Source organism: Melampsora larici-populina, assembly GCF_000204055.1.
Source record: "Melampsora larici-populina 98AG31 unplaced genomic scaffold MELLAscaffold_5, whole genome shotgun sequence".
Taxonomy (NCBI): domain Eukaryota; kingdom Fungi; phylum Basidiomycota; class Pucciniomycetes; order Pucciniales; family Melampsoraceae; genus Melampsora; species Melampsora laricis-populina.
The window spans coordinates 703187-725079 of record NW_006768769.1 but is presented as its reverse complement, the minus strand read 5'-3'; the positions used below and the strand labels follow the sequence as shown (position 1 = coordinate 725079).

The 21893-nt window shown below is 39.0% G+C and overlaps 2 protein-coding genes across 2 annotated transcripts; one reads left to right on the top strand and one right to left on the bottom strand.

Annotated features, from left to right (window-relative positions):
* Positions 1 to 1985: 1985 nt before the first annotated feature.
* Positions 1986 to 3996, bottom strand: MELLADRAFT_60191 (uncharacterized protein; the record flags this gene model as incomplete). The annotated part of the gene is made up of 4 exons (XM_007405875.1): positions 1986 to 2259; positions 2321 to 2589; positions 2643 to 3756; positions 3983 to 3996. The coding sequence occupies 4 exons, from the start codon at positions 3994 to 3996 to the stop codon at positions 1986 to 1988; spliced, it is 1671 nt and encodes a 556-aa protein (XP_007405937.1).
* A 12294-nt stretch (positions 3997 to 16290) lies between these two features.
* On the top strand, positions 16291 to 16982 carry MELLADRAFT_93450 (uncharacterized protein; the record flags this gene model as incomplete). The annotated part of the gene is made up of 4 exons (XM_007406201.1): positions 16291 to 16370; positions 16413 to 16464; positions 16638 to 16682; positions 16767 to 16982. The coding sequence occupies 4 exons, from the start codon at positions 16291 to 16293 to the stop codon at positions 16980 to 16982; spliced, it is 393 nt and encodes a 130-aa protein (XP_007406263.1).
* Positions 16983 to 21893: the final 4911 nt, after the last annotated feature.

The following is a 21893-nucleotide window of genomic DNA, read 5'->3' as shown; positions in this document are numbered from 1 at the left end:
CCTAAAACTATAGTATCAGATAGAGGTAATATATTCATCTCACAAATTACGCAAGAAATTGACAAACAACTAGGTATTTGACTACATCCGTTGACAGTGTACCACCCCAGATCCAAAGGACAATCCAAAATTGTAAACAAGGCTATTGAGCAGTATTTAGGTCACTTTGTAGGGTATTGTCAAGATGGTTGGGAAAGCTTATTGCCGACGGCTGAGTTTGCGTATAATACAATGATCACAAATCTGCCGGAGTATCACCTTTCAAAGCTAACTATGGGTTTAATCCAAACTTCAACAGAATTCCATTGGCGGAGCAATGTATCCCGGTCGTTGAAGATAGACTGACAACATTAGCAGAGGTTCAATCAGAATTAGCTAATTGTTTACAAATGACACAGGAATCGATGAAAAAACAATTCGACAAACATGTGCCACAAACAAATGGAAGGAGGGAGACCAAGTATGGCTGAATGGGAGGAACATCTCAACAACCAGGCCGTGTCCTAAATTAGAATACAGATGGCTAGGTCTCTTTTCCATTATTTCTCGGTTTTCTAATTCTGCTTATAAATTGAATTTACCGCTTTCAATGAAAGGTGTTCATCCAGTATTTCACGTATCACTTTTGCGTAAACACTGTCACGATAGTATTGGTCAAAGAAAAAAAGTCACACCACCAGCAATCAAAATTGAAGGAGAAGATGAATACAACCTTTCAGAAATATTAGACGCAAGGTCAAGATATAAGAAAAAGGAATATCTAGTTAGTTGGAAAGGGTTCAGTAAGGAGCACAATTCATGGGAACTGGATTCAAATTTGAAGAATTGTCAAGATTTGGTAAAAGAGTTTAATATTAAATTTCCAAATGGTACAAGAAAATTCAAGAGGAGACGGAGAAGAAAGTGAGAGGACAAAGATTTTTCCCTATTCATCATTGGGTTTTTTAATGCTGTCCGTGGAAAGAACACAGAACTTGCAAGGGGGAGTTTGGGTGTTAAAAGGGGGATAATGTTATGACTACACACTGCTTGAAAGGTCTATTACAACTGTCACAAATCAGACTTGTTATTATGTTGTAATTGCGTCGTATTGTAGATCCTTTTCCCATCCAACAATCACAATAAGAAACCTGCTAGTAGATCAGAATCCTTCATCTCTTGAACTGAACCGTGAGACCAATCATAACATATATGATCAATGTGATCCTCTACAGAAGTAAGTTTGTCCCCTTCTTTCATGATGTTTTTTTGCTCACCAAGCATTCAATTTTTAGGATGCTCTTCCTGTATCTTTGGATCCCAATTGTACAAAAACTCTTGGATGACTACACTCAAATAAAGAATACTTCCCGGACTTGAAAAAATAAGCAATCAGTTCTTCCAACAGGTACAATTCCCAATGTAGTCTACTACTTGCCTGAAGGGTTGTATGGTATAGATGGCCTGATTCCAGTTCCCAAATCAACAATTCAAGCTCTCAGACATGAACATTTCCCGGATTCAGATCTACTATTTCGAGTCACGCCAAAAGCCTTCCAAGAACAAGTTGCCAGTGCAATTAGATGCTTAGAAATCCTACCTGATTATATTTCAATCGAGACTGTCTGGCATGTCTTTCCTGCTATTTTAGCTGTTCTCAGGTGTCTCAATGTGGATGTAAATGAAGCAAGATTGATGTATAAACATCATACAAACTTTGTCCCTCAGGTAGAGATTGGGGATGGAGATAGATTAGCACCTATGATTGATATAGCTCATCCAAATGTGCTAAACTATTTTTTTATTGTTCTCCATAGCTAATTAGTTTGTTGAACTTTTGAACTCAACATTTCTAATTGATCACAACACATTTCTGGGTTTGCACAATAAGTTTTGATTTGATATTCACACAGAGTTGTTATTTTTTTATGAGAAAGTATCTATGAGGTACATATATCAGGATGTATAAGTCAAGGTAAATTGATTCTATTAAAACAATTCTCAACTCAATTCTCACCGTCATCCTCATGATCAATCACACCTGCTTCTTCTTCCAATTGAGAGGTGCCACTTCTAGACTCTTTGTTTTGAATGTTTGATCTTCCATCTTCTGGTGTAGCTTCAAAATCATTATGTTCTGATAAATTCTTCTTGTCTGTCTTGTCATACTTGAATGATGCTGGATTCAAATCAAGTGCAAAGCAAGCAGTCCTGCATATATGACTTGAAATAAATGCATCAAGTCCACCTTGGCCGGGGTTGTCCCATGACCACTTGTGCCTAAATAACCATTCTTATGTCGAAATTAGTTATTTTGCCGTGCTTATGTGAATGGTCATACAAAATGAAATTGAAAACATGCTTGTGGTCAATCATGCACATTCCAGTCAGTGATCCATCCTTGAACTTGATGTTTGAAACCAGTGCTTGACCTTGGAAGTAGTCATAGGTGAAATGCACAAATGCGCTCAAACAATCTGATGATATAGATTTGGGCTGTGCAGGGCTGAAAGCTTGTGTGATATAAATCACTTCTAGTGGATGATTCAAGACTTCTTCAATGTGATAAAGCTTAGAGGGTTCATCTCTCAGTACCATATTGAACACAATCTGCAAAGACACATATGTTAGTAGAGGAAGAATTGAGAGACAATATAGCCTACTTGTAGAGTATTCAACAACCACTTTTGATCATCTGTCACATGAATCAAGAAAAACATTGCAATTTTGAAATGTTCAAGTAGGCATGAAGTCAGAAGATACACTGCCAATTCTGTTAAGTAGGTGTCTTCATTACGTCCTTCAACATTGGTAATTTTTTTAGCAACAACAGTAAAAGCTTTTTCATCAATGAGTAAATTTCCCTTGTAGCTTGATTGTCTTGTTCCCCTAACCATCAAATAATCTTTAATAGTTTGCATTGTCCACCATTGACCAAATTTGAGATTTTTGAGGGTTGGATCAAGACTTAAGTCATCTGACTGTGCAACAAGCGCAATTAAGACGCCAATAGCCCAAGGCATTGGTTCTTTGTCCTGGATTTTATCTTCAAGTTCAGGTTGAGACAAGTATTGATACTGTTTTTGGTTGACTTTAACACAAAAGAGGTACTGCTCACCTATTTTAAGATGCATCTGTAGAGTGTCACTCCATGAAATGACAGTGATTATCTGATCAGGCCCAGCAGGATGACCATCAGGCAGAGGAGTTGCATATTCTTGAAGGGCCCCTGATTTCAAAGAGTTGAAATTTGGTTGTGCAGCCACAACTGAATCCGCTGATATCCTAAGAGGGTTGATACCTTGATTTGTCAGCTGATGGATACACCTAATAGTAAGGTTTACAGAGTTTGACATATCATCTGTCCACAAAACTGGCTCATCAATATCTGTTATCAAAAGTTTTATTAGTATCAGGTAAGCCACACCAATAAGAAAGAATACTAACATAACTTTGACAGCCTGAGATACCATCTGATTAATGGCTGGAACTGGTTTACAGAAGTCAGAAAGTTCCTCCAATTCCTTGATTTCTTCACTTTCTTTACCTTCATTGCCTTGGTCTCCTTTTTTGCTCTCCTCACTTTCTGAATTTGTATCAGAATGGGAACTTGTTGTCAAGATTGAAGCTAAGTATGTTGCAGCCGCAAATGAAAGAGTAATGACTAGTGGGCCTTGTTTGCGTTTACCAGGCTGTGGAGTGTCATGAGAGATGATCTCATCCTTGAGGAGATCTCCAGAGAGCTTTGCATTATTCACACCAAGTGAATAGAAAGTGCTATCATAAGGTGGGAGATCCGGTTATAAAAGTTGGTTGGTCTTGCAAGATTTGGTCAAGGGTTGAAAGAATCCTAATGAGTTTTGGCGGTGTGGTGATCAGAACACACCATCACCCTCACCTTTTATATACACAAAGAAGGACTCAAGGAGCCTAAAGTCTTACTCGCTGAGAGCAGATTTCAAGCTCTAGTCAAGATGTTATTCAACAAAGGGAGTCAAAAAACCTTATTGAGTTCATTTCAACTTTCTAAGTGGTATCATATTTAATAAAGTCAGACGTGACAACAGAGTAATTCATATAGTTTAAAACAAAGAATGATAACAAGAATATAATACGGAACAAGGATTTGAGTAAAATCAAAGTAAAGAAGTCAATTCAGAGACAGGACACATTGAGAAAGTTGCATATCAAGGATAGAAACTAAAATAACAGAGGGTATCATCAAGGTAGTGGAGAACATAAGGGTGAAGTAAAGTTTGATAAGGTACGAAAGCTGGAATTAAGGAGACAAAGTATGGAAATAAAGAGGAAGTTGAAGGAGACAATTTACATATAGAGAAGAGTAAGATTCAGACGTTAGAAGCGAGTTGATTGGAGACGTGTCTATGAAGAGAATAAGTTAAGACTCACCCTTGTTCATATTCAAATGAGGGGTTCAGATCGATTTTGGGGTACCTACTTAGAAAAGATAAGAGAGAAGATGTCAGTAGAGCGTGAAATTGAAAAAACGAATCAGTGAGGAAGATGTGAGACTCACCTCTTGGCATGCAAGATCAAAAGAAGCCTTGAAATCGAAAGTAGGGTAGGACAGTCAGATTGCAAGTGAGATGAGAGGATTGATGTGAAAGTTTGAAGGCTGCAGTCAAAAAGAAGCTGGGATTGAAGTCAATTTGGTAGGATTGAGCAAGTGCAGAAGTCAAAGAGTGGTTTGTTTGTTAGTAGTATAAGTATGAGAGTAAGATTGAGTTAAAAATGAAGTACGTACATAAGCGAATAGATTGAAAGAGACCAAGTTTACCGGGTGATAAGGAAGTGGAGGGGTAAAGGAAATGATCTATGATGAGAAAACAAAGGGAAGAAAAGAGAGACTAATATAAGATGATGAGTGATGAAAGAATCAAATAAGAGAAGAAGAGAAAGGTCTAACATATTGCGTAAGACGATAAAGCAAATTTGAGAATGATCGGTCAGAGAAAACACATTGGGGTTGAGGATGGAGGAAACGTCATGAGCTGAAATCGATTAATCAAAAGGTATAAAGAGAGCATTGTTCGAAGGGAAAAAGAAGGGAGAGCATCGGATTATTGTGTGTCTGATTTTGTGTGTGTATGAATCAAGTAGATTCAAAATCAAAGGGTAGTTCTTGTTCCGTTTTTTGTCTATCGTAGTGAATCATTCTAAAGTGTACATTCAAGAGTTGGTTTGAGTTGTGCGTCAAAGTCTAAAAGTGTTCTTTGCTGTTACTTGTGTGAAGTCTTTATCAAAAGCCTATTTGAAAGTTGGAAGAAGGGTTACCATTAGTGTTGTTAGTATCAAGTTCAGAAGCGAATTTTTTGTTGTTTTTTGTGATTGTGTTAGGTTGAGAAGGGAAGAGAGAAAGCATTAGCGTACCTGTGTTTTTTAGAGGGTGTAATTGGAGAAGTTGTTAGAGTCTTGTTTTTTTTGATTAGTGTTATTTTTTAGAAGGGTTATCTTATAAACCTCATCTCGAAATTTGGCCCTGAGTCCGAGTATTTCATTCTCCGGATAAAAAACCCCGCCACCGATGTAGGAACCCTTGCTGAAAATGAGTTTTAGCAAGCTGTAACTGAGTAGGGAGCCAAAGAAATAATGACAACTACCACACACACACAAAAGAAGTATATGAGGTGTGCAAATGAACTTTGGATAGAGTTAACTAGCCTACTCTAAATATTACTGAGCCTTTAAAAGAGCCAAAAGACCAGAAGAAAGAGAGGAATATAATACTTTGAGGAGTACTAAAGAAATGAGAAAAGGGTAAAAGATGAGTATAGAGTTTATTGAGATTTAAATAAGGGATAAAGGGATGGTAAGGTGCTTAAATGAATAAGACTTGTAAATAAAATAGTGTGTACTGAACACAGATGAAAAAAGGCTACACTACAATTACTACCTCAGACTATATTTCCCAAAGCAAAGTAAAGTTCAAATATAACTCAGTGAAAAGACTAATCCTAAAGGAACTACCCCAGACTACCCCCTTGAATACAACTTGCAACCAAATCAACAGACAGACTACCCTCTACTAAGAACTAGACTAATGAAAGATAAAACCTGACAAAGCTATAAGCTAACTACCATCCACAAAGTAAACGTCCAACAACTTATTGGCCAATGTGCTGTAGCCTTATACTTTTCTAAGCCTTTCAAAACCTAGGTTAATATGTTAGAATTCTAGATGAAGTGTTCAATGAAGCAAACTAAGCATATGATAGAATAATAGAACTCAATGAATTATCTAGACCAAAGGATATACCACACACTTTCAATCAGAGGGTGCAAATATAGAATATTAGACTCATGTAGAGAGCAAAGAAAAAAGTCTCCTTATATCAACTTAATATAAGGGGCAAAAAGTGATCACCAAAATAAAAAGAGAGTATAGGCCAGTTGGTACTGCCAATGAGCTATAAACTAATAGGAACTTTCCTGGATAAATTTCTGGATAACTTTCAAATCCTCCCTGTCAACCACCTGCCTTATATACACACAGCCAGAAACAATTGAATAAAGAGAAATTGAGATAATAAAAAAAGATATGAGAGAACAAACACAGGCCACAAATATGTACACACACAACTTCCAAACTCTGCCAAGACCATTTCTCACCAACATAGATAAACTTTGTACATTTGAAATATGTAATCCTCCTTGTTGCACCAAATAAATAATTGAATTGAGAGAGATTGAGTGGAAGAGAAAAAAAAGAAACTAAGCTTCCACCCTGATTGTACCAATTACATAACTGAATGAAACTGAGATTGAGTAAAATAGAAAATAGAAAAAAAGAAACTAAGAGAAAAAAATCACACATCCATCTTTTACATAACTTCCCACACATGTAGATTCTCACACTCCTCCCTTCTCACATCTTTGATATTTCAATTGTTGTTTAATGGTTTTGATATTGAGATATTTGATTTGAATGGTTTCAATTAGTCATTTGATATTGTTTGAATTCTTCAATTGATCATGTGTAATTTAGATATTTAGTAACTAGTTAATTGAAGTCATCAGACAATTGATAATTTGACATATGATGGTTTGAATTGATTGTACACTGGATATGTAATTTGAGATTGATGTGTAATAACTCAATTTGATATGTAATTACACAATTTGATATGTAGTTGATTGATGATTTTGTTACTGTGTGAGTTCATCATTTGTAATTGAATATGTAGTGATGAGAACTTTTAAAGATTGATCATTTGATCTCTTAATTGATTTGGTTTCTAGTCATTAGTAACTGTGAGATGTGAGTAAATTTCAATTTGATGACTAATAGACCTTGATTGATTGCACCATGGTATGTTTTTTAGTTTTGATAGTTGATTACCAATTCATTTGTTAGATGTCTGTAGTGAGTTTAATTATCTAGTTGTCTGATGACTAATGATTTCTAATTGTTTAATGACTAATTTGTTATTTCAATTCTTTGAAAATTGTTAATTGATTAATTGAGTGATGTCTTATTTGATTAAGAAGTTGAGAAGAGGATGAGCTGTTGATTAGTAATCTAGTTAATTAATAATCTCATCAATCTTAATTTGAATGTTTGAATGCTTTCTAATGATCAATGCTCTCATTTGACTAATTTAATTAAGCTTCATTTAATATCTCAAAATCTTTAATTAAACACTTTTGAATTCTAAATTTCATTGCACCACTCATTTCCTTTGTATGTTCTTGTTTTTCAATTCGATTCCAACCTTCCTTTTCATAATCCTTCCAACTAAACACTTCAGTAAGTACCTTTTATCCTCCTCTTTATAATTCTTCTGTTTGTTTTGCTAATTTGATTTTCAATTTGTCTTAATTTTTAGATTTCTTTCTTGCTTTTCTTGATAACTCTAAACTTTCTTTAATTTCTACTCTGACTTTTACATTAATTGCTGTTCCATTTAATTTTATTTTTATTTTAATTTTAATTTCATTCAATTTTTTTGATTCAATTTGATTCTCAATTCTTTTGATGTATAAACTACTAAACTTGTGACTGTAATTTGTTGATTTAATTTGATTTGGTTTGTAACTTGCTGCATTGATTAATAATTAATTTAATAAAACTTTGAGCCTTGATTTTGAGCACAGACTTCAATAATATAATGTAATAACTTCTTTCCAATTAAACCTTTGCAGATTGAGATTTGCTCGCCACACCGACAAATCATCTCCCCCTTCCTGCTACATCGATTTAGCACGTTACAGGTGTCACTTACCTGTGAAAGGACTGTACAGTTCCTTGTGTAGTATTGATAGACTCCGCCAAACGCTGCGCATCCAACCGCGTGGTGTAAAATAGGTTTTGGGAAACCTTAAAAAGACAAAGAAGTGAAAGTCGAGAAGCCTCATCTTAAAAATTTGAAATCATTTTTGAAGGACAAGGGCGGCTTCACAGCGCCTGTAGTTTCATCCGCTCTCACAAGTGGTGATTCTTCCCCTCTCCGGCTCAGCCTACGCTACACTGCGTAGGAGTTCTACAGCGGAAGTGCTTGGTTGCAGATTGAGCAATTCCAAGTTCCCAGTGATGATCTGAGAAGTCAATATCATGAGTAAAGTCCTGGAACCCGTGCTTTCTTGAGCCAGATCAAGTGTTGTATTGGAGCTTGACCACAACTTGATGCATAACAGGGCCTGCTGGTGGGGGTTTTTTCCCAGTAGTTCTCCCTAAGTTGATTGTAGAGTCTTCTTCTCATTTTTCATGTCAATACAATCCATACCTCTTTGCTGTGCTTTCACCATGTTTGTAAACCTCAGCATGATCAAGTATAGTCGGAGTTGATCCTGCTGACTTGGATGGTTTGGGTGCAGATTGTTTGATAGGTTGAGAGACTGGGATTGGGGTGGGACAATACAATTGCTGAGAATTTGAGCAGGTGTTTGGAATCGGCTTGTGTTGGTAGCTGGACAATGAGGTAAGTTGATTGTGGCCCTGATAGTGTTGATCGAGGCAGGGCTAAGCTCTTCAGCTCAAAGGGGAGTGTTCACCTCTTTGACTCAAAAGGGTGTGTTTTTAGGGGAGGGGGCTGTTGAGTTGATTGGCCTGACTTTTGCTTGCAAGGTCCGTGTTATGAATCAGGACATGTAGAATGTGTGACATCCACACACACATATCACAGATGGAGAGTGTACACTTGTTGATGTGTCGAAGAGAAGTTGTATTCCCCATCCGACAATCTCGTTATACAAGTAATAAAGACCTGTGGATAGATACCTCACACCTTGCCAGAACCCCCGATACCAGCCTTAACATATTGTTGGATCTTCATTTCAAGGCAAGCTTGGAGGATTCAAAGAAAGAAAACCGAACGTATTAGGAATAAAACCAAAGATCGAATAAAGAAGATCAGATAAGGTTGAAATCCGAAGAATCAGAATGATTAGAACTAGATAGATAAGATTCAGATCTCACCGACCAAACTCCACCACTAAACCACATCAAAAACACCCTTCACGCACCTTTGGCTGAAAATAGATCCCAAACCTTGTTGATTGTATCATTTAATCGCCACAACGTCACCCACATTCAGTACCCCGCACTTTGACGAGATCGACAAAGAAGAAGACCTTACTCGTACTACAACCACTGTATCAGAATTCAACACCATTGACTCGTTTCATACCTCGTCAGAGACTTCACCTGAGGAGATGGAAGCTATCCAAAACCAATTAGCCAAGTTGACTCGAGCTTTGAACGAGGAGCGAGAGTTGCGGCTGAGAGCTGAACAACGACTTGATGCTCAGATGCAAGGGTTACAACCGGACCCCGCGAATGCAGCCCAGACGCCACCAGCACCACCCCAGCCTGTAAACCCGGTGGTGCCTAAAGGGCCCAAAGCTTCAACGGATCGCACGGAACCTTGGCAGAAGTCTTTGCAAGCCAAACTCAATTGTATATGATGGCGCACCCCTATCTGTTCCCTAACAATCAAACGAAGGTCATCTTTGCCCTATCGTACCTCACTGGACCAGCTAGCAGCAGCAGCTGGGCACAGCCCTTGACAAAGGAGCTATTTAATGAAGACACCGCTCATTTAGTCACATTCGATCGGTTTGTTCGGAATTTTGAAGCTATGTATTTTGATACTGAAAAGAAGACGAAAGCAGAGAAGGCATTGAGATCCTCAACTCAGAAAGGAACGGTTGCTAATTATACGCACGAGTTTAACATGCATGCTACTAATTCAGGATGGGAATTCCCGACGTTAGTTAGTCAGTATGAGCAAGGTTTAAAGAAGGACATTCGAGTAGCTATGGTCTTATGTCAGGAGCCATTCACAACCATCGAACAGATTTTGAATATGGCTATCAAACTCGATAACAAGTTGCATGGCGTAGCTGACACATCCACGGCCATGACCACCCCACCTTCCGACCCTAACGCTATGGACTTATCGGCTGTCTACACCCGACTTTCGGATGCTGAGCGCGCTAGTAGATTGAGGACTGGATCGTGCTTTAGATGCAATGTACAAGGCCACCGATCAAATGAATGCCCTGAAAAAAAGATGAACAAGCCCTTCAAGAGTAATAATCATTACAACAAGAGGATTGCTGAGTTAGAAGTCGAGTTAGCGGCGATGAGTAGTAAAGATGATAGTTCAAATGATAAAGGAGAAGGAGGTAGTCGAGCGGACCTCTCAAAAAATGGAGGCGCTCAGGATTGAATGTTGTGCCAATCCTGGGCAAGGAGGAGGATTGGAGTGTATTGGAATTAGGTGCTAGTGAAGTTGTAACTTGCAATGATAAGGATCCCAGGTTATTTTTTCAAACTACACTGTCCACACCCCACTCCCCTCGAGCCACAACCATTGAGATCCCACGAGCCCTATTCCTCATTGACTCTGGAGCCACCCACAATGTCATCAGTACATCTTTGCACTGAAATTCAACCTTTTGGAACGCGCGGCTGAAAGTTCCCGTAGCATCAGTGGATTTGACGGATCAAGAAGCCAATCATCACATGAACTCGACCTACACCTTGGAAACGACAAATTCCCCACACACTTTGTCATCACACGCCTGAAAGACACATACGACGGGATACTAGGGATGCCGTGGATCAAACAATACGGACATCTGATCAACTGGAAGACCAACACATTTCATACCGCCAAACACCACATTGCGGCCGTTACGACGGTGTCGTCTTGCCCGCCCAAACCCTCGACAGATACCTTGATGGATCCTTGGAGGGAAGCTAGGAGCCATGACGAGGGGATGCGTATCAGCTCTGATACAATAGCGTCCCCGCAATATCAACCAACAACACAGCCCCTACATCAAGATCACCAGGAAACCATTGCGTCTGCAGATGCAGTCTCGTCAGTTCCGACTTCAAACCCCGCCGGTCCGTTGGAGGAGCCTAAGGGGCACGCTAGGAAACTTGATGAGGGGGCTCAAGTCTTAATTGACGAGAATACGCCCCCGCAATGTGAGTGTGATCCTGCCCTGTCCACAATTTTGATCGTTCCAGCTGGCCAGCCTTTACCTCCTGGGATTAAAACAGGACTACAGATTGATGCGGCGAACAGTTCCTGGTCAACATCTGCACGACTCGCAGCTGAAGAAAATAAGAAAGCACCCACGAGAACGGTTGAAGAAATGGTACCATCAGTTTACCACAGACACTTGCATATGTTTGTTAAGTCAAAGGCCCAGAAGCTACCACCCCGAAGACAATACGATTTCAAGGTTGACCTAGTACCAGGAGCTGAACCTCAGGCCAGTCGTATCATCCCCCTATCACCTGCTGAAAATGATGCTCTGGAGGAGGTGATCAATAATGGATTAGCAAACGGCACAATTTGACAAACTACTTCACCATGGGCAGCCCCAGTACTTTTTGCTGGAAAGAAGGATGGAAACTTACGCCCATGTTTTGACTATTGTAAACTGAACTCATTGACAGTAAAAAACCGGTATCCACTGCCCCTGACCATGGATCTTGTTGATAGCCTCTTGGATGCTGACGAATTCACGAAACTGGACCTCAGGAATGCCTACGGAAACTTACGTGTAGCTGAAGGTTACGAAGATATCCTAGCGTTCATATGCAAACACAGACAGTTCGCCCCGCTGACAATGCCTTTTGGCCCCACTGGGGCACCGGGGTATTTTCAATTCTTTATGCAAGACATCCTACTAGGACGTATTGGCAGAGATGTTGCGGTGTTCCTGGACGACACAATGATTTTCACAAAGAAAGGCCAGAAGCACAAACCAGCAGTAGACTCAGTACTTGAAATACTAGGCAAACATCAACTGTGGCTGAAACCCGAAAAATGCGAATTTTCAAAGAAAGAAGTTGAATACCTGGTCCTCCTGATATCACACAACAAGGTCAAAATGGATCCTACAAAAGTTAAAGCTGTGACTGACTGGCCTGCCCCTAAGAACGTGTCTGAACTCCAACGCTTCATTGGATTTGCGAATTTCTATCGACGTTTCATTAACCAATTCTCTAGGACAACACAACCCCTGCATAACCTTACACGAAATGACACCAAATTCAATTGGGACAAGAAATGCCAAAGCTCATTCGAAAGCCTGAAAGCCTCATTCACAACTGCACCAGTCTTGAAGATCGCGGACCCGTATAAGGCGTTCATCCTAGAGTGTGATTGCTCGGATTTTGCGTTAGGTGCCATCCTCTCGCAGAAATGTGAAAAAGACGGTGAGATACACCCCGTGGCTTATCTATCGAGATCTCTAGTACAGGCCGAACTCAACTACGAGATCTTTGATAAGGAATTATTGGCGATTGTGGCTGCCTTCAAAGAGTGGCGACACTACCTTGAAGGCAATCCAAACCGCCTCGAAGTCATTGTGTATACGGATCACAGGAACTTAGAGTCATTCATGAGTACAAAGCAACTGACGAGGAGGCAAGCACGTTGGGCTGAAACGTTAGGATGTTTTGATTTTACCATCAAGTTCAGACCCGGACAACAAGGAGCCAAGCCTGACGCACTTTCACGAAGACCAGACTTAGCCCCCAACCAATCAACTAAATTGACGTTCGGACAATTGGTTAGACCTGAGAACCTAACTGAAGATTCATTCACAGAAATCGCAAGTTTTGAAACATGGTTTGAAAATGAAGTAATTGACTTAGAAGACTCGGAAAAATGGTTTGAGATTGATGTATTAGGTATGTCGCAGAATAGTGAAGTGGAAGAAGCAGACGAGACAATTTTATCAGATAACGAAATCATTGAGAAGATCCAGGAGGCGACCCAGGCATGCGACAGACTCACCGAAATCATCAACACTGTTAAGAATCCTATATCACTCAAACTCAAAGAAGCAGTGGCTGATTACAAGGTTAAGAACGGTGTGGTATACAACAAAGGCAGGATTGAAGTACCCAATGATGATCACATCAAATTGCAGATATTACGAAGCCGACACAACAGCTTGATCGCTGGTCATCCAGGAAGATCAAAAACACTCAGCCTTGTCCGTAGGTGTTTCACTTGGCCAAGCATGAAGACGTACATTAACCATTATGTTGATGGATGTGATTCATGCCTGAGAGTGAAAACATCAACACAAAAACCGTTTGGAGCGTTGGAACCACTGGCAATCCCGGCTGGACCCTGGACAGACATTACCTACGACCTTATCACGAAATTACCGGTGTCAGATGGGAAGGACAGTATTCTGACAGTGGTGGATAGGTTGACGAAAATGGCTCACTTCATCCCTTGTAAGGAAAGCATGTCATCAGACGAATTAGCTGACATTATGGTAAAAGAAGTTTGGCGACTTCATGGAACACCGAAGACAATTATATCAGATAGAGGGACAATTTTTATTTCACAACTGACAAAAGATGTCAACGGTAAGAGGTTTTGCTGCGCAGAACCTCTATCGCATTGACAAATAAAACCTACTAAAAAACATATAAAAACATATTCTACTTTGTTATGAAACATACAACGCTTAATCACTCAGTATCAAGACTGTATACACTAAAAATAATCAAGACCGTACCATTCCAAAGAAATGAGAAAGGGACCTACCTAAACCAGTTCATAAAGAAACGACTACCTGATGGCTAGTAACATCATGACCCTGAAAACCTAGTCAGGGAACATCGAAACCCTGACTAGGCAAGTAACCCTTACAACGATGATTACCAAACAGACCAAGAAACAAATGACCAGTTTAGCCCCTCTTTACAGAACGAACCCTTACCAAAATAATAGACGAAAATCAAAGCTTAAACTACTATATAAATCGGTACCTTCTACCCTAAAGAAAAAAGGACCATCTTATCATCCAGCCACCAACTTACGATTAACCAACTTATATCAAATTTCACCTATTGTTTTTTCATCTCGAGAATCAATAGATTTCATTTATCCTCTTCATACTTACTTCGAAACCCCGAAATAGTCATTTTCTTTTAGAACTACCAATCTAGATAGCTCTTTAAATTTGAAACTTTTATTTCCTCATTGAAGCTTGTTTTTCTCTTATCTCTCTTTACTTTCTAGTATCTTTAAAGATCGTTTAGCCAGCGCTATTCTACTGAAGATCCTATAGTTATATTTTGTTTGATAGAACTAGAAAAGTTCGTCACTACTGCTAAAGCACGCCTAAAGCCAGTTTACTTCGGTATCCACTTTAGTAGACAAGCTGGTTAAAAAGCTTGTATTCATCTATCGCAACCAATCCTCACGAAGATTCGAAATTTGGAGCCTTCACCTAGAAAAAGTGATCTAGTTCACATTTCGTGAGTCATCTCAAATTAACAAACTTATACCTTTCTCTCGAGAACAGTAGCCAGTCTATACTCTCAGGCTGACAAAAGAACTCAACTCAAGATTAGGTATCAGATTACAACCCTCAACAGCATTTCACCCGAGGACTGACGGACAATCAGAAATCGTGAACAAAGCAATCGAACAATATCTGCGTCACTTTGTGTCATATAGACAGGACGACTGGGAGGCTCTAATCCCCACAGCTGAGTTCTCTTATAACAATAAAGATCACGCGTCAATTGGTGTCTCCCCCTTCAAAGATAACTACGGCTACAACCCCAATTTTGGAGGAGTACCCATGGGCGAACAATGTATACCAAAAGTAGAGGAACGTCCGAAGGTATTGGCTGAAGTACAATCCGAGCTCAAAGAATGTCTGGAAATAGCTCAAGAAGAGATGAAGTTACAATTCAACTGTCACATCAGGCCAACACCGGATTGGAACATTGGCGATCAAGCGTGGCTGAATAGCAAGAACATTTCGACAACCAGGCCAAGCCCCAAATTAGACCACCAATGGCTAGGTCCTTTTCATATTGTCGAAAAGATATCCCGTTCAGCTTACAAACTTGATCTTCCTGTCTCTATGAAAGCCATACACCCGGTATTCCATGTATCATTGCTACAGAAACACAAACATGACAAGATTGAAGGAAGACAACTAAAAGAACCTGAACCAATAGTTATAGAAGGACACACCAAATGGGAAGTGGAGGAAATATTAGATTGTAGAATTCAAAACAAATCACGTGAGTACTTGGTGAGCTGGAAAGGATTCAGTGCTAAAGACAACTCTTGGGAGCCGTTGAGGAATTTGAAGAACAGCAACGAATTGATCAGAGACTTCGACACAAGATTTCCAACAGCAGCAGGAAAATTTAGGAGAAGGCGGAGAAAAAAGTGAGAGGGCAAAGCTTTTTCCCATGCGGTCTTTTAACGCTGCCCGGGGAAAGAATGCAGATCTTGCAACAGGGAGATTGGGCATTAAACGGGGGATAATTTTATGAATCAGGACATGTAGAATGTGTGACATCCACACACATATATCACAGATGGAGAGTGTACACTTGTTGATGCGTCGAAGAGAAGTTGTATTCCCCATCCGACAACCTTGTTATACAAGTAATAAAGACCTGTGGATAGATACCTCACACCTTGCCAGAACCCCCGATACCAGCCTTAACAGTCCGCACATGTCCGTCAAATTCCTGGGGAGACCTATCCCACAGCCGTCCTTGCGGAACTTGAGTGGAGGGATGTGGCTCGGATTCTTTGCAGCCCAAAGCTGATCATAACATTTAATCCTAAAGACGGTTTGCTTACAAAACTCGACAAAATCCACCAAAGTCTCCATCTCCTCAGCCATTGGAGTTTTGGACCAGAGTCAAAAACCTATCACTGCAAATTAATTTGCACTCACCCTCATGTGAAAATCCAACCATCTACGCGCAATGTTGTTACCTCACCCAAAACTCTGCGGAGATTATTACGGTCGCAGATTTGATTGATTGGTATGCCCAACAATGATCATCATTGCTTAACGTCTTTCATTTGGACTCATCAATGTATCCAATCCATTTTTGAGAACGCTATGTGAGTGTCTTGTGTTTTAAGTTTTGACTTGATGACCTTCAGAATTCCTCCAAATCACCCTCAGGCCTCAGCCCAAAGTCTTTTAATCCTAAAGGTATGTTTAGTTCCTTTAAGTTATCATAATTTCCCTTTAGTTTTAGGACTGAATATGGATCCTTCCTTTCATCCTGACTCTGAAGTCCAGTTCCCAAACAGCCCTCACATGTTGATTGTCTCAATTTGGACCAATCACTTCTATACCTTGTTTGTTTGAAATCCATATGGAAGGTGCATGGGCATGGCTTGGTACTATTCTCAATCACATATGATGAAGTGAGCTTTCATCTTTCTCATGATTCATCATTTGATTGCCCTACATACTAGATTTGGACATCCTACAAGTGAGCCGAGGCTTAGTTTTGGACAGCTGGAGAGATCGATCCTTCAAAAGATATGCACAATTGGGAGAATAGGTTGAAAAATGATGAGAAACACTTTATTAAACACATCTTAGCTTTCCTCGCTACTTCGGATAGAATTGTCAACCAGAACTTGATTAAAAGATACAGTGGAGAGGTTCAGGCGGCTGAAGCCCAATGCTTCTATGGCTTTCAGATCATGATTTACGTGTAACACTTTCAATTTCTCTGAATCCCCTCATCGGTGTTTCTTTAATTGACACGTGTGTCTGCCCCTGCTTGAATCTAGAGAGAATAGTCAGTCAGAGGTCTATTTGCCCTTAATCAATACTTTGGTGACACGGCACCAGCTCCCACATCCCCAACAAAAAGTCATTTAATCCTTTATTCACTTGACCTTACCTTCACAAAACAACTCTGGATATAAGTTGATTGGTTTGTTGTGTTGTTGACCTCTGAGCTACAAACCGTCACTCCATACCGTATCCTGTGTTTTAGTTTGTTACTTGGTCTATCTTCTTGGAACTATCTGAAGGTAAAATACAACTTGGTATTGTTCATTTGTTTATTTATCCTCTCTCTCCCTAATCATACAAAAGAACATAATCTGAAACTGATCTTTTGCATTTAACCTCTTGAAGCATAGTACAATCAATTCGGATTAACCTTTTGAAGAATTGTACAATCGATTTGGACCCTTCATCTTAGTTGTAGTTCTGAAACAACTGGAATCGACTTCACATCTAGTGGGGTTATCTGCTCAAGGCAATTTGCAAAGGGATTGTTGCCAAAGATAGTCGTTCCTTGGTCAGTCAGGTGATTCATAAGTGATTGTCAGATCCTCTTACTGATAACTGATTCGTGCTCTTCATCCTTTCATCTATTAATGCTGCGATCTTTTTTCTTTTCCCTCTATTCGGTTTTTTGCCTTATCAAGCTTGCTTCAAAAACATCAACATCATTAACCGTCAATCATTCATCAATGCTCTCTACCATGCAAACAATCAACAACTATACATTGGAACGACCTTTTGGAGGATGTCGAGATATATTTGGCTTCTGTCGTTTCAGTCATAGTTTTGATGCAACTGGAATTGACTTCACATCTAGCGCTATTAAGGTTATCTTCGTCGCTTGCGACCCGCCAAGTGGATCACATATACTTCTCTCGTCTCGCCTCTTGAAGATGAACAACCGATCCGCTGCCATACCAATTCAAAATACCGTCATACAACATACTAAGCTGATCAACAGGCGACAAAAAATCATTTCCTCTTCAAAAAACGCACATCAGAAGGTATCATCTTCACCCCTTCAATTATTGACACAACTGTTGCATCCAAGTAACAATTCATGCTTCCTGATAGGAACATCCGTTAGCTATCATCTCTTTGGAGCCTCAATAATCGATTATCTCATCTTAATCAAATCTATCCCTTATTGTTGACCTTATCGACAGCAAGGCAGGGTACCTTTTGAAGGTTGTCAAAGATACACTTTTTTGTGAAGAATATTGGAAGGCTCCTTTATTGCTGATTTATATGTGGATCCCAGCTCATCACATTGGAAATCACATGGGATCCCCAAGAGTTGTGATGGATCTTCAATCCCGCTATAGAATGATTTGCAACGCCCTTCAATCAAGCAGAAAATCAATCAATCAACTTGTTCACACCAGCTCACACTTCTGCTGCTATACGAAAACAACCTGCTGATAAAGTCTCACTTGAAGTACCCATGACTGTACGTTATTGGCTTTGCATCTCAAGAACTGACATTCATGATGACAATATCCAAAAGCAATCAAATTCAAAAGTAATAAACATTAGAGATATGGTAGGTATCAATTCTTTCATCTCTTCACATCTAAATTCAACCTTCCCCTCTCATTTAACACATGTAGCTGACCCACATCAATTGCAATTCAATATAGGTTGATTGCTTGATCATTCAAATTCAACTCAGGTTAGCAAGTCTTTGCTGTTCAAACAAAGGCAATCATGAAGGATCAAATTCAAGTGTATCACCTTCAACATAATTAGAATAAGCAATAACTATTTTTGATTTGGAAAGGGTATCATTATTATCCTGGATACTGAAGCTTGCTTTATGCATGTTGTTCGAAAGTCTCCTGAATTCAAAAAGCCAGTCATCTTTCAAATATGTAAACAGAGACGTTTTGGAATTATGACCGCTCAATGGTTTACGTTCTGCTTGCAAAACTAAAAAATATCTCGTTTTCTCACACCTTACACTTCATTGAAGGTTCCAACACCTTTTGGTCTATGAGACATAGGCTGGTAGTATCTTTGGAAACATTATTCATTGTCATGAGGATCCAAGCTGATATGACATCCTCAAAACTGTTTGAGTCTCAGGTCTTTGATGCCTGTGCCTCCTGTCAAAATACAATCAAGACTGGAGTCAGGAGTGTCACAAGTGATGAATTATGTTGTTTGGTAAATGTAGTATGGTAGCGTTTTCTCTACTCTGATAGTGGTTAAGAAGTACATGTTGAACATTGTTCCCAATAGACTGTAGTGTACATCATTCCCAACCAATTGTGTTTTTCGTTTTTGTGTTGAGATATAGGTTATTGTTCCCCTTCACTCTTACTCTCTTTCCTTATCTTTCGGAAAGAGAGTAAGTTCATCCACACCTTTTCTCTATACAGCAATTAGCTAATTTAAGCAATGTTGTCAGAATCCGCTTAGATCAACTATCACGAGCATTAGCTTACCTTCCCTTTCTCACTTATTATCATACCTCCACTACTTAGGTACTTCTTCTTTTATCTCTTTATAAAACTTAATCAGGTCTAATTCTTGTTACTGTTACTTTATCTTTTATATCTTTTATTGTATGGTGTGTAGGTTAGTACCCAGTGTCAGCATACATTGGAGTTGGGGAAGAGGTGCTCATCGTAGCGCATCTTATTGTCAGGTTGATTACTACTGTCTTCTTAGACATTTACACCTCCCCTGGTTGCAATACTGTCCACTCAGAAATTGTCTAGACATATCTCTTGTGATGAAATCAAAAGTGGTCAACCTTATCAAATTCAAATTTAATCAAATCTAACTCATCATGATCACCTGAGTGACATTGACTCCAGTCTTCTTTTTTTGAAATGAGTAACACAGCTAAAGATGATTTTGCTCTCATTGAAGTCATTTTGAATACTGCAGAGGATCTGTTCATATTTCAATTGAAAACCAATTGATTAATAGAAACTCAACCCATTAGATCAATTATCATTGTTTGGAATCATTGATCACAATAGTGTGCACCACAAGGAACCAAAGAAAGCAGAAGAGTAAGCATCTGAAATTGAACTGATACTAGCCTTGATTAGAGTCAGTTTCTTTTGTTATGATCATGAACTTATTGATTGAAATATGTAGAAAACTCCATAGCCGTTTTTGCTTTTCATTGTATAAACCATTTTCAACACTGCTCACTAGATCAGTCAATTGATGGTGAAAGCAGGTATGGTTTGACAAGGTATGGAAAAAAACAAATAACTTCATGATAAGTATCTAAAAATTTATAACAAATCTGATGTTAGATCCCTTGATCACAATAACACTGATCCAATTCGTGATGGTGGAATTTCATGGGTAGTCTTCATGAATGAGTTGATACATTTATTGATCATTTCTCAACATCTGAAACATTTGATCAGTTCCTAAAATGTTTTTTGCCACTTTAACCTCTAAACCAACAAGAATCTTCTTGAACACATGATTACAGAACACTTTTGCAGGCACCCTCCAAGCAACTAGATAGAGGAAAAGATCACACTCTTTGATAAGATTTAGGACATTCAAGTCAATCAGATTCCAAGATTGTGAGACACATAAATATGCAATTCTGGAAAAGGCATAGTGGTTGAGGACAAAACGTACCTTTACAATCACAATTGTAATTATTTAATGAACCAAGATGATTCCTCATGGAAAACAAACAATATATCTATTTCATAGGCTGATCATGGCATGGATTGAAAAACTTACTTTTAAACTGGGATTGAGCATGCTGATAATCAACTCAAAGAGTTTCTTTGTGATCAGATCCTGTCAGTAGACTAAGTCTTGACGCCCATGGTATGTTTAGTGAGAATATTACAGTTCTTTGGTACAATTTTGGGTGCATTGGCATGTACAAGTTTTCTTCAATGTTACCAAATACTTCAAGCTTCAACATACTTACTACACTTTGTTTGTCACTTTTTAAATGTTGTATTGTCCAAATATATCTAAGCACCTCAGTGTATATTGGGACTGTGTGAATTCTTTGTTGGGATCAACTTTTGTCAGGTTGAGGTCACCAAGGGCAGCACCTGCCAAACACAACTAAGTCCCTCTTGGCAAGCAACTCTCAACTACCTGTTTGTCCAAGAGGGACTTGGTTGAGTTTGAGCATATTTGTCCAAAGTGTTGGTATAAATGTATGTACATGAAATTGTGGTTTTCTCCTGCTATTGTGATTGTCATGTGTTTGTGTTATACATGACATGGCGGCGTCAGCTGCTAAAGCGGCGCCTGCCGCAATTTGCTAGTCATAGTATAAGCATGCTCCGCAAATGGGATTGGTAACTGTATCCATGAGAGGGTACTCTTCTGTACAGCCGGCGCATGTCGTAAAATCACTAGAATTCATCCTATCAATAAAAACAAGCATATGAAGGTCAGCCTGATAATATGATATTATAGAACAAAAACAAACAAAATGTGCTCAATAAAAATACATATTTGTGTAAGAAAATGGAGATGACACTCTCGACATTGAGAATCTGTGATGAACCTTTATAAAAGGTGAAAGATAACTCTCAGCCTTGTGCTGACAAGGCACAGCTGACAACAAAGTAAACAAGTGCTAAACTCGAGATAGACAAACCTGAAGAAGGGAACGAGGATGATAGAAGTAATAAAAGACTAGAAAGAGAAACAAGAATGAGATCAAGTAAAAATGTGAGAATAACATTAAACACTTTAGTTTTTAGTAGCGTTGAAAGAACAGTAAAAGATAATGAATTGATTTTCTAATCTTACCTTTCAAATCAATTTCCTCAATGGGGGAAAAAGATTTGAAAGGAGACAGTGGAGGTTTAATAAGAGAATTA